General features: G+C 41.8%; 1 protein-coding gene across 7 annotated transcripts; it reads right to left on the minus strand.

Annotated features, from left to right (window-relative positions):
• Window positions 1-245: 245 nt before the first annotated feature.
• LOC103653034 (histone-lysine N-methyltransferase ATXR3) lies at window positions 246-12,888 on the minus strand. 7 transcript variants are annotated; one of them, XR_565197.4, is made up of 21 exons: window positions 12,549-12,874; window positions 10,428-12,428; window positions 9,068-9,124; window positions 7,484-8,662; window positions 6,913-7,283; window positions 6,277-6,822; window positions 6,081-6,181; window positions 5,199-5,994; window positions 4,919-5,122; window positions 4,773-4,844; window positions 4,571-4,681; window positions 4,367-4,484; window positions 3,442-3,541; window positions 3,269-3,364; window positions 2,983-3,150; window positions 2,768-2,893; window positions 2,622-2,675; window positions 2,275-2,522; window positions 2,072-2,180; window positions 1,684-1,983; window positions 246-780 (listed from the first exon to the last, which is right to left on the minus strand). XR_565197.4 is itself a non-coding variant. In XM_008680013.3 (21 exons), exons 2-21 carry the CDS (start codon window positions 12,307-12,309, stop codon window positions 616-618), a joined length of 6,786 nt encoding a protein of 2,261 aa, XP_008678235.1. In that variant the 5' UTR covers window positions 12,310-12,428; window positions 12,549-12,874; the 3' UTR covers window positions 265-615. The 7 variants fall into 7 exon arrangements, 3 of the variants coding, with proteins under 3 accessions (XP_008678235.1, XP_008678236.1, XP_035823116.1); XR_004857693.1 differs by having other exon boundaries at window positions 3,269-3,354; window positions 4,367-4,467; window positions 6,913-7,280; window positions 12,549-12,821; XR_002269035.3 differs by having other exon boundaries at window positions 265-780; window positions 3,269-3,354; window positions 4,367-4,467.
• Window positions 12,889-13,624: the final 736 nt, after the last annotated feature.

Below are 13,624 nucleotides of genomic sequence, written 5' to 3' on the forward strand. Positions count from 1 at the left end.
CACAAAATAGGCATGAGAGCAAATGAGAAGGCCGGTTTTACAATTTTGTTTTACACCTTTTTGTTTGCAACCTCACACAACACAAAGCTGGCGCAAATTCCATCACCACCTGTGTAAAACGAAAATATAGCATCATGCTGCAAATTAACATCCGCAACATAAATCATGTACAATTCCAATCATCGAATCCCATGCACAGATCATTTCATGTGAATGAAACCTATTGAGCCCTTAAAACCATTTTATTGACTGAAACAACCCAACTGAACCATAGAAATGCAAAATGCCTGTAACACATTACTGAATTCAAGATTGAAATTGTTCTGCATTTACATGAAACAAAAGAGGGGGGGGGGCATTCCTATGGGAAAATTCACTACATTAAATCAATGACAAATCTATCATTTACTAACCAGATACATCTCCGCAAGGTATGTAGGGACTGGGGAATGTACAGATGGGGGGTGGTGACTGTTACCCTGCTATCTATAAGCTAAACTCCCTGTGATCAGGTAGCCAAGGTGTGAGCCTGGAAAAAAAAAATCCTGCAGACTAAAATCTCCAAAAGGGAGAAACAACCAAATACCATCTTATCTGCCTACAATCATTTTTTTTCTAGCCTAGGAAAACGTTTGGTCTCGTCTTGAGCCAATGCACCATCTCCTTGTCAAGGGGGGAATTATTCAACACGGCATCCATCATTGGACTGCCAAAGTATCTCGGATCACTCTTGAACACCCATATCCTATCCTTTGGCCATGGTCTCTGTGCCTGTTTTTCCTGTAATCAACCACCAAATAGTCAAGGGAAAACAATTCGTAAGATGATGGCAGTCTTCACAATTTACAACTTTTTCTAGGCAAAGACAGTGATCACTGGGATGTAAAGTAAAAGAAGCACGCATGTTACATCATAGATAGGATCAATTAGCAGTCAATAGGCATAAATGTCTTACGCAAAGTACTGACAATATGCCAAGTTACACAAAGATAAACCGTTTGAGAAAGAAATTGAGAAAAAATAGCTGGCAAGAAAATTCAATATTTTCTTCTAGAAGATAAAGGACAATAAGAACAATTAAACATCGTAATTTTACTCAGCCGGAGATGGAAAGACCGCCCTTCCGGTATTATATTAAGAAGAGACCGAAACAATGGTCCCGACCGAGAAAATCTCTGATCCCTGGACCCATCACTAACGGGCCGACGTCAACCGTCCACTCTGCAACGGGTCTAACCAGAGGGTGGAGCATAAGACATCGTAACCCGAGAGCGGATAAGGCACAACGAGTGGATTTTTTTAACCAAGCCTGAAAATTCGCCCCCGAGGAGGATTGAACCTAGGACTTGAAGGTGCTACTCGGAAGCCTTTAACCACTAGGCTAGAGGCCCTTTCACTAAACATCACGTAAAAGCATTCCGTGTGCATAAAATTATGAGAAGTAGCAAGGAATGATTCAGAAAAATAATGGTACCGGTAGGTAATGATGTCATATATATGGGGTCTACAGCACCAAATTGTTTCATGATCCAACAACTCTAGAACAAAATAATGAGTGTGCAAAACAGTTAAACAGCCATTACTTATTCTTTTCGAATTTTGCTTTCTCCACCTCCCATTCCAAAATAAGCACATCATTTTTTGTAATCTGCTAACCCCAAGCACTCACAAAATAGCACTTACCATGCGTGATAACATGAATCTCACAGTTCTGTTCCCATAAACTCGCTCTTGCAATGGTTTTAGAGACTTCACATAGAAGGACGAGACATCGGGCAATGACATGCAACCTTTTCTAGCTCTTGTCAATCTAGATTCAGGTTCTGAATTCTGGCTATACCAATAGATAAGCTGGGCTAAGCAGTAATTTTCTGGGTATGTCTTGCAGTACTCCTGAAAGCCTGGTCCCAGTTTATCGGCATATTTGGGGCCTAAGTCAAGCGGACTGATATGAACTGGTGGAGATTTTACTGTCTTGTAATCCTGGGAGCAGCCATACTTGAGTCAGATCTAAAGAACAGATGGCACAAAACCACAACCATCGTTTTCTAAGTAATAAGCTTTCACTTACCCGGACTCGGAAAAAGCACTTTGTATAAGCATACAAATGGATCAAATCTGCAGCAGCATCATGACGGCACTTGTAAGTGCATGGAAGAGTTCGTAATTCATCACGCAGCCTGTACAAACGGAGGATCAGATTCCACAGACAGGTAATTGTAGAGAAGTCATTATACATACAGGAAATACTGATCGATCAGGTCCCAAACTTACCACAAGAGAGAATTACGGATGCCTCCCTCAATATCTTCAGAATCTGATGGGTCATGAGCACAGATTTTGGCCTTCAGATCACTAAGTACCTCTTCTTCAACATGAGGTTCCATCGACTGAAGAAGTTCAGCAACTATCGAACTGTCCCCTTTCCAGATGGCAGAGACCAAACTTTTCCCAGACAACCTTACCATAGGAGGAGGAGCATTCTTTGGGTCTCCAAATATGCATCTCATAACATATCTCACCTGAAGAGTTGGTAGAGGCCAATACGGATAAGCAATGATATGATATGTATGGTATCTAGGTATAATCAAACAAGCCCAAGATAGAACATAAATATTCACCTTGTCAAGTGTATGCACTATTTGCTGTAATCTTGAATTTAGTACTCCCTCTGCCTGAGAGTAGCGACATAATTAGGTCAAACTTAGGCAAATATGAAAGGGGTGAAATGAACTAGGAGACCTGACCAAGTCATCAGCTAATTTACCTGAACCTCAGCATCATTCTTCTCAGAATCCATGTTTATTTCTATAAGGAACTGTCGCTTCTCATCCACATTGTGCCTTAAGATCTCATCAGGGAGCTTCTGCCTCTCAAGGTATATAAACCGTACCTTTTACAACAAAAGGTGATATAAGGACCAAGCTAAATTGGTTACAACACCAGAACAGAAACTGAACAAAATACAGTTATTGCAAATACCAGGTGAGCTGTGTAAGCAACAAGCCATACAGGCAAACCAGCAAGCAAACAGGTACCAAGACCAGCTCTACCCAAGTCAATCAAGTCTTGCTGGGAGACAGAGTCTGTTTCACAAGCCTGTAGCAGTAGGCTATGCCTATCGAGCACACCATGAAATTCCATTAATACCTGATTCACAACGACATCAGTAGATGTGAGCATGTCAGAATCATGCAAATAATCAATAAAAATTGTCACTACAAGCATTCCTTCCAAACTATCCACCAGCATACTTCCAAAAGTTCACCTTCTCAAAGGCTCCTTCACCAGAAAAATTCAAATAGCTGCCGCGGCATACTTGACTTCCACAGAGGCAGACTGATGCTTCATGTTCTTCTTTGCTCTAGCAAAATAAGTATGCAGACATCAAACGTTGCAATGTAATACATAATTTCATAAAGGAACAAGAAATGTGCTCACCTCAGTTACAGAATTGTAATCAAAAGTGATTTCCTCGCCTTCTGCAATTGGTCGAAGTGTGTAAACTCCAATCTGGTATTTACCATCCACTGCTGTCACTCTGTTTTTTTAATAAAGGAGCATAAATTACTCGACATTAGCCTTAGGAAGAGAAAAAAAAGTCCAAGCATTTTGAGACATGCAAACATGGTAGCACATACATATATTCAAATTATCAATGGTTGAGTATCAATTTAATTAGCATAGAAATGCATAACCATAACCAAGCAAACGTGTACTGAAGTTTGTCAAAGCAACTTGATAAGTAAATCCCAAGTTGAATACCACCGCACTCCATTAAATGAAGCTGGATATGTGAGAACAGCTACATTATTTTTTTCTTGAGAACTGCGCATTCATTATATTAAGAAGAAAAAAAGGGGGGCAAAATAGACTAGCTACATTATATTGCTCAATGCTCAGACATACTGATTTCCAGATCGACGAAATATAGTAAATATTATTAAGGAATGCCAAGTATCTTGAAAGAGTACATAATAATCTAACAACCAACAGCAAAATTCCACAAAAAAGGATTTATTAGAGGAACAACAGAGCAGAGCAAATTTTGTAAGTAAAGCTGAATGTTACATCTATCGACAATTGTTAACAGACAAGCTTACATAGCTCTCATGTCAGCTTTTGCATAATCATACGTATAAATTCTTTTTTTTCTTGAACAACACAGAAGAGTTGTGTGTCATTTCATTAATACATAGTTATTACGTAGTACACAGAGGAGGGTTACTCCCTCCAAAAAAATACCTCATGCACATCATACACATAAATTCTGACCAATAATCAAAGAATGATATTATATAACCACAGAAGCAATGAAACAGTTAACATTCACAAGGTTGGAACCTGAACCTTAAAAGGAGCTTACTTTGCTTCGCAGTTAGGGTTGCAGGAGTGGCAGATTCTACTCGCGTAGTTGGCCTTGTGCATCGCATCAACAAAAACCAAGTCATATCCATGTCGGTCTCCCTTCCATCATGACAGAACTAAAATGTTAATAGGATAAAAAGACCATGAATTGAAATGACCAGTTACAAGTTACATCTCATTAAAATCAGAGACTGAACACAACCTTTGGCCTTTCTAACATAATGTTGTAAAACTCAGGAGCTTGATCTTCACTGTTATTTTGTATATGTTTAATACCATCTTGCTTTTCATACCATCTCCAAGAAGGGTAGACCTGCAAAGTTTATAAATCAACATATTCATGGCTATACTACTGCCACTCGATCTAGGAGTAGAATGGATGAATATTAAAAACTAAGGCATACCTCCCCAAAGAATTCAACAACAAAGTCATCTACACCAAATCCACCTTTTTTGTTGCAAACAACACCAAGACCCTGGAAAAGATGCACCAAACGTGTCAAAAAGACACAAGAAATGACCCTGAGTTAATAGGTTGCTGAAGGGATACCTTTCTATAAGCAACAAAGTTCTGATCAGAGCGATTTCTCATGGACTTTAGCATCCCCAAGCACATCTTCAAAGTTCGTCTGTCACCACTATCCTCCGCAGACCTTTGAATTTCTTCAATGACAGGCCTAATGTTGTAAGTCATAGGGGTATTTCCCAAACCAGTGAAATGCCTAACTTGCTTATTCAATGCATTCAGAAGCAACTGCATTGAAAATATTGGGTAAGTTCAAAGCTTGAACTGAAATAGAGAGAGGAGCGTGTAACCTAGTGTCAATTACCTCCTCAATAAAGATATGCTTGTCAGTAGGTGACAACTCAAGATCAGAAGGCATAATGTCACTCAGTAGATTGTGTGTATATGGATCTATGCCATATACTTCTTGCTCAAGAATTTCATCCCCTGCTACTTTTCGGGGTTGATAATCCTTAACCTCTGGAAGCTCCAAATTTTCGGTGCCATTCTTCTGTGAAAGCAACTTCTCAGAATAGTCATCAGGTAAAGAAACTCTCATTTTTCGTTGTACTTCCTCCACATCTGCTACAATAAGGTACTCCTCAATAACTTCATACTTCCTAGTAACTGGAGGAACAAGGCTGGCCTTTGTCATGCGGGCACCTAATATACGATCATCGATCACAGACTCCCCATGTTCAGTTAACTTTAGGCAATTTCCTTTTAAATCCCAGGCTCCAGAATTTACATCAAAGTCACTCTCAGTATCAGAAACAGTAGTTTCACTCTCAGTTTCATCACCTTCAGAGTAGCCATCATCATCAGATGTTTCACTACCAGAGCAGACATCCTTTTTCTTTAATTTAGACAGGCTTCTTTTGATTTCAAGGTCAAATGCGCGAGATGAATTATCTGCTCCAGCAGCCACCAAATTTGCTCTTGTTTTGTTTTGCTTCTTTTTGAGTTTAGTATCGAATGAATATTGACTAATGTCCAGGCTGTCCTGGGCTGCTGCTCCGTTTCTCTCAGAAATGTACCTTGGGTTCCCTAGTCTCTTTGCTAGTTGTATGAAGGAGACAACAATTTGCTTTACATCATCCAAATCATTGCCATCTTTATATCTGAGGTAGAATAGGAAATGTTAGAAATACAGTGAACACATATACTTCTAGAAATCTTAACCTAGGTTCGATTAGGTCATTTTTACCTCAATGCATCTTGGCACATGGTACGGATGTCATGCTTGATGGTACGAAAACCATGGCGAGCATAATACCCATTTTTCAACCTACCTTCGATCTTGGAAACCTGTAAAATGGAACAAATATGGGTGTGAAATATTAGTACATCATATTAGACCATCAAGAGGACTCATCCAAATAATTATCAAATACTGATGGTACCTTTGGAATGAAAAAATCAAATCTGTTACACCTCATAATTTCTCTCAGCCTGTTTATGACAAACTCTTCCATCTTCCTGTAACTGTTCTCTGCCTGTCTCTGCATCAAACGCCTCATTTCTGCATCCCTCGACAAAACCGCGGAGGACTTTCTAGCATCAAGCAATTTCGATCGTTTATAGAAACCTTGTCCAAATGAAAAAAGGCTAGCACCCTCGATTTTTGAAATATCAGCAAAATAACCATCAAGCTCATCAGAATCATCTAGCTGGTCGAAGTTCCTTGCAACTTTGGATGCATAGTTGTTCCCATCACCTATCTGCTTCAAGGTTTTCATTTTCCGATATGACCCCTCTGGATTCAATGAGCTCCTGATCCATTTTACATGCTGAAATTTATTTTTCAGATCCCCTAGATGACTGCAACCTTGAATATGAACATAAGATATTTGTGGAAGGTGTTCAAGTACTCTGCCAAGGGCATGTGAACTAAGGTTCGAACAACCAGCTAAAATAAGAGTCCTAATATTTTGCTTCTCAAAGCCAGCCTAAAAGGAAGATGGATGATTTTGAGTCCAACGTTAGGATATAACAGAAGTAATTTCTCAAGAGTTCAAACAGATAGTCAAGACACATACCATAATATCACAAAACACTGAATCAGTGCAAAGAGGACCAACAGAAGACAGATCAATGAATCTACACATGTTTCTGTAATACTTCGCAGCAGCATTCCAGCTCTTACAGGTAGCTGCAGAAGAAATAAGTGATTTCAAATCTGCCCTCATAAAATGAAAGATTCTTGCTAACAGATGGTCATTTAGTAGACCCCAGCTTGCATTTCCTGCTCTGGGATTCACAGAATCATTATCAACAGACGATGCTCCATCACATAACTCTTCAAAACAGATGTCCTCCTTCCGACTAGCAATAATGTCTTCTGACAAATGAATATTTTCGTCACTCTGGTCAGGTAGCAATCTTGCCCTTTTTGCAGACCCACCATCTTCTGTGAGGCTCACAAAAGAAAAGGAAAATGTTACAAATGTCCACAAAATTTCGTTCAGTGTTTAGTAGCTACAAGGAATATGCGAGAGTGAAATAAATTTGATAGTTCAATATTTCAAATGCATTAAGATTAGCTGAAAGTTAAAATTTAAGAACTAAAAGTAAGTAAATAAAATGCTGTGTAGGACATGACCATAGTACCTGGCAGGAAATTCCTAGATGCTGAATTGTGAGAAAAGTATGCTTCAAACTCTTTTTTTGGTTGCTTTGCTGAAATCCATGGATCCAAGACCTCATTTATAGCTAAAGTAAGTTCCCTGCTCTTGAAATATTTCATGACTAGTTCATGTAATTTGCCACGTGTATAACCCGCGAACTGGGGGTGTAACTCATGGAAGCTACTTGATCCTTGGTTCACACCAAAATTATATTGGTCTGGGTGCGTAAAAGCAGCAATTAAGTTTGAGCTTGGTGCTGCACTGGGAACAGAGCTTCCAGGTTTTAAATCCTTAAGAACTGGAAACCATGTGTTATCGATCTTACGGAACACGCTACTTTGTTCAATGATAGTGTCCTTTTTAACTAATTCTTGCAATTCGGAATAAGAAAATGGGCCTTGATCATGCCCAGTGCCATCAAGGTAGTACCAGTCACCCCGATTAACTGACAGCTCATCAACAGTGCATACATGGTCCTTCGGAATGTTTGGAACAGACTTGGACTTGTGAAAACTTTGTGAATCATGGTCATGGTGCTTCCTGAAATGCGACGAACCATCATGGATAGAACTTCTCTCAGCCCCAATTGAATGGGAGCGTGAAGATCTCGACGGTGGTCGATCAGTTCCTCTGGGTTTTGTACGGGGTTCGACAGATGATTGGTCTTTAATAACATGATAATTTATACTAACCACTTGAAGCATCACCTTCACTTCGCTAGGAGGCTGTCTGGTCTGACCTGGCCTCCCAGGCACAACAGTGTTTTTAGTGGTGTCATTAACACCGTCAATATCTTCTTCTGTCGATGAGAATGCCCACAATGGCAAGTCATGCTTTTTACCACGTACAGGGTAGTACAACTCATCCTTGCAGGGCCGGCGTGGATCCTCATAGCTACCTTTTGGTATCTGACATAGAGGATACCCTTCATTGAGAACAAGTTTTTTCCTGAATGGAGTATCTTGGCCCAATTCGTCATTTCTCCTCCAGTCACCACCTTTGCAAGACCATCTCCCAGAAAACCATTCGCTAGACTCGACATAATGATGGAAGTTGTCCACAGAAACAAGGCCATAAGCATCTGTTGTTCTATTTTCTAAGAATTCTGTGCCTCCAATGATTTCATCGTCTCCTTCGATGTGCACATGGAACCTAGTAAAATCTGACATAATAATAATATATAAATCACAAATGCCAAGCATAACAGAACAAAGGCAACCAAATAACTATACGGTGGCGTCATTAAAAACTACAAGGGAAGAACTTATGTAGTGTTTTATGAAACAATTTTAAATAGTTTTCTTGCAGCCCCTTGCTTGGACCAAGGTAGGGGTGCAGGCTGTATCGGACCCCCCCCCCCTCTCTTAATTGAAAGGTTCGCAACTCTCCTGCGTATTATAGAAGAAAAAAAACAGATGATAAAATACAAAAAAAAAAACAGAACACAAATCATCTCAGAGAGTTGTATTACCATCTAAAACGAAGAAAAGCGTATAGCCATTCCGAAAAATTGGATAAGGAACAGTACAAACCCTAAGGCCAAACAAAATTTAAACTGATACAGTACCTTCAGGGTGACTCAATCTTTGCCAATCAGCAGGCTGAAAATCTGCACCTAAAAGCTCTGCAATTTCCAAGTGACAAAGCGCTACAACATTAGTCCAGCCATGAGGTTTAATTTCATAAATTTGTGCTAGTCAGGCCATCTGGGTGCTGGGGAAGTAAAATGCAGGTTGAAGTCCAATGCAAGTTCACAAAGGTACAGTGCGATTTATTCAAAACAAATTAAAGAACGAAAAAAACAGAAGATATTTGACATGGCCTGGGAAGTTCTGTATTTGCAGTTACACCCCCAAAAAAATATATTGTCCAATTAAACTTACAGATCAACATCCACACCAACAATCCTGATTTTAGAAGGAAGATTAGATATCTACCTTCAAACATGGTATAAAATGGGTACCCGAACTCTTAGGACAAATCTAATGTTTTAAAATGCTAATCTTTTCTTGTGTTATCAAGCACATTATTACATATAAGAATAAAATTTTGCATAAATTATTTTATACATTATTTGCTGCCTACAACAAAAAAGATGAAAAAGTATCCGTATCCAACTATCCATATCCGAATGATACCCAAATTTTATGTCTATCATTAGAGAAGATATATGATAAATTTGAGGTTTATATTTTATAATCTTTACAGGCTCAATGTTAAAAACAAGAATATCAATTTACATAGCAGATTCTATATCATATCTATTCACAATCAAAGAAAAAAGACCAAAAAACTGGTATCCGAATAGGTACCCGTTTTCATCTCGAATAGATCTGATACAATTACACAGAAATTCAAATACAGAGCTTTAGAAGTATATATATATATATATATATATATATATATATATATATATATATATATATATATATATATATATATATATATATATATATATATATATATATATATATATATATATATATATATATATATATATATATATATATATATATATATATATATATACATATATATATATATATAAGAGAGTGATTTTATGGTCGTTAGATCAAAAGGATGTTCCCGAGGATGCAGATGCAAAACGGTTGAAGCAACTAAAATTCCTCAAAAACCGAGGTCAGGACCATTAGATTTTTGAAAAACTGTATCCAAATAAGACCAACAATGCACGCTTATGGGCCCAAAACGGCCTAAACCCAAGCAAATAGACATCATATAACACCTCATCGGCTCTCTCAGCCTCTCAGGGATGCTCGTCTATTGCCTCCACAACCACAAGAAACCAAAACCAAGGGATTTGCAGCCAACTCCAAAAGGATATAACCCAAAAACAGAGAACCCAAGTCCAGCCTAGACCACATCAAAAACACGTGGATCTTCAAATATAGCAAAGAGAACTTTACCTCCAATGATCTCGAGCTCCTGGCCATGCACCAAAATTGATCCATCCATCAGTGCTTCAACCCTATCATTAATATAGAATTCTTCACTATCTTCTGCAGAAGCTTCCACCATTTGTTTATCCTCAGAACCTGATGCCAAGTTAGAAGCCTCCTCTAGAGCTTCATCGAGCAAATTTCCTGGTGCTTCTGGTGGGTTAACCATCTGTGTTGAAGTGTCCGAATAAAAAGAGGGGAAATCAGATGGCACCAGTGGTGAAGCTGCATTCTCTACAGTCACCCATCGGTTGCTATCAGCATGTTTTATCAAATGGTCAGAAAGAAGATATCCATCTTCCACCAGCTTCTTCAATACAGCAAGCTTGGAAGGTCCTTGCTCGATACCGAAGTGATCAAGGTAAAACCACCTCCCTATATCATAAATTGGATCCGTGGGTTCAGGTGCTGCACTAGTGTGAGGTGGGGTGTCACAGATATCCATGTCTTCTATCATATCTTCGGCTAGAACTCCAGTTGGCTCAGGTTCTGGTGGTGGAGGCAGGGGAGGCGGTACAGCAGGTGGCAGAGGTGGAGGTGGAGGTGGTGGAGGCGGCGGTGGTGGCAGCGGTAGTGGAGGTGGCGGTGGCAGTTCAGTGTACTTACTGCTTTCAGTGGGCTTTTCATTGGAGATTTTCTCATTCTTCTCATTGCTACCACTCTTGGTCTTTGAAGATTGCTTCGCTGATTTGCTTTTGTGCTGTGACTTTTCTGAGTTGTTGCCACTTCTGCTCTTCTTGCTTGCTTCATGAGTATCAGTAGGCCGAAAACGTTCAGAAGGCGATCTGTCGTGAAGAAATGGGCTACGGTCTCTGACATCCTCACGCTGGACTCTCCCACGAGGGAAATTATCAACACGACTTGGCGTGTTATCCCTGAAATGGGGCTGACGAGCTCTATGTCGAGGTGAAACATATGGGCTGTGGTCTCTGCTTTCGTAGTGGCGAGCACGCTCTCGATGTGGGGAACGCTCTAAGCGGCTCGGGCTCCTGTCATACCTGTCATGACGAGAGCGCTCATGAGGAAAACGACCCAAGATGCCTGGGCTCCTCTCGTGCCGATCACGCCGATCCCGTGTTGGTGATGATATCTCACGGTTTCTCCCAGACAAATGCCTGGCAGCAGATCTCTTCCCTTCTCCCTTCGGACCCTTCCTATGACTTTTTGATCCTGACTGGTCAGAGGTGTCAGTGTGGTGCTTGTGGTTAATGCTGTGGGGCTCTGTTGGCTGGTTCTTCCTTAGACTGCCACTGGTGCTGCTCTCTGGCTTAATTTCACCAGGCTCTTCATCAGAATCCCGCAAGGAGCTTTTCTGGGCAGATGAACTTGGCCTCCTGCTGTTATCATCAGCCCGTTGGGACTTGGCATCTCGCCTTTTTTCTGGCGGTGCAATCTCCCCTGGCTCCATGTCATCCTTGATAGACTTCCTGGTGCTCTTCCCAGAAGATTTTACCTTCCTCTGCCTCTCCGGCAGCAGCTCTACCTTGTCAACCTCCCCATTTCTCCTTGCTTTCTTCAATGGCACTGCTTGCTTCGTACTCACAATCTCCCCAGGCTCCACCTCCACAGCAGCTGCGGAGGCTGCCAGCACCTTCCTCCACTTCTTAGGTGGCATGCTCCTCTCAGGCAACCCATTGGTCTCCGCCTCCCCACTGAGCAGCTCCCCCTCCTCCAGGTCAGTAGCTGACGCTGACTGCTGGTTCTTCCAGTGCTGCTGCTGGTGGTGGTGTCCATGAGCCTTCTCCCCCTTATCCGGCATCGCTTCTCCCGCTCCTCCTCTCCTCACGAGGGCGCCGGCATGGAAGCCCTCGACTGCGCGGACGGCGCACGCGACACCCCCATCTCCCATGGAAAACCTAGTTGGCTGTCGGGGGCCGTCGTCCGCCAAGCTGTGCCCCACGGTGCGCTTCAGAAGCCTAGCTCCCCGGGGCTCTCCACAGTCATCTCCGTCGCCGGCACCGAAAAACCCTAATCACAGAGCAGCAGTGTTTCAGCCAAGGGAGGAATCAAGCAGCAGCAATGTGAGGGGCGCGAATTGGCGCGGAGGAACCGGCCGGATCGAAGCGGCCGCGGATCGGAGCCCGTAACTGTAGGGAATTGAGAAGCGGCGTCTCAGATCGGGAGATCTACGGCGGCGAGGGCTCCGTCACCGGCGGCGAGCTCCCTCTCCCGCCCCCGGCGAGCGGCCTCGGAAGCTTCCGGGATTTAGGGCTCCACGCCTCGCGCGCTCTCGCGTCGTGGCGCGGGCGCGAGCGCGAGCGCGGGGTGCTATCTCCTGGGTTTGTGTGTGTTTGCTTTTTGGGATTCGTAAAGCCTCCTCCGCGACTGGGGCCTCGCTCTTATGTGGAGTGGAGGGGCCGAAGCCCGAACGAAGGGCAAGGAATGAAGACGGGACGCAGTGTTGGCTTATTTGCTTGTCACAGGCAAATGCCTGCCAGGCAAAGGATCAGCCCCAGACGGTGAAAATCAAACAGGCAAAGGATCAGCTCCCAACGAGGCAACGACTGGGAGCGTTGTCTGGATCAGGCAGCCTTCCGCCCGCGCAAACCAAACATACCTACAATATAATATAGTATAGTTATTAATAGCGTAGAATAGGAGATATGGAAATATAGACGATATTATTTGTAAAGTGAAATTTAAATAAAAGATGAGATAATGTGCTAGATACACTCTTATAGAGTGTATAGTTATGAAGTAGAGTTTAAAATAAAAAAATTGAAATAGAAGGTAGGATAGAATAGGTGCTGGAGACGGTGCCAACGGTTTTCTATTGCACCATTGGTTCACTGATTGGTTGGCCGGACGCCCGCGGCCTGATCCTTCGTATGCGTTGACCGTCCTTGTGCATATGTTTGGTTAACTGCACGGTAGCATCCGGACCTGTACGCACACATGCAAAATAGTCTTTTTTTCTCTTTGTTGGCCTGTACGCGTGGAGAAGTAAAATTCATCCGTTTCCACGGATGCAAGCCCGCGCGACTCAGGCGCTGAGGATGCATGTAACCAAACTGTACCGATGTATTTGCATGTTGGTCCCCTGTGATCTGGTGTGCTTAAGGTGGATAGTAGTAATAATTAGGAGCAGTTTTCTTAGCATGTCACTATAATTACGTTCATTATCTTATTTGTCATCATAAAATATCATAATCGCGTCTATGTTA

The sequence above is a fragment of the Zea mays genome, chromosome 4 (assembly GCF_902167145.1).
Source record: "Zea mays cultivar B73 chromosome 4, Zm-B73-REFERENCE-NAM-5.0, whole genome shotgun sequence".
In the NCBI taxonomy this organism is placed as follows: domain Eukaryota; kingdom Viridiplantae; phylum Streptophyta; class Magnoliopsida; order Poales; family Poaceae; genus Zea; species Zea mays.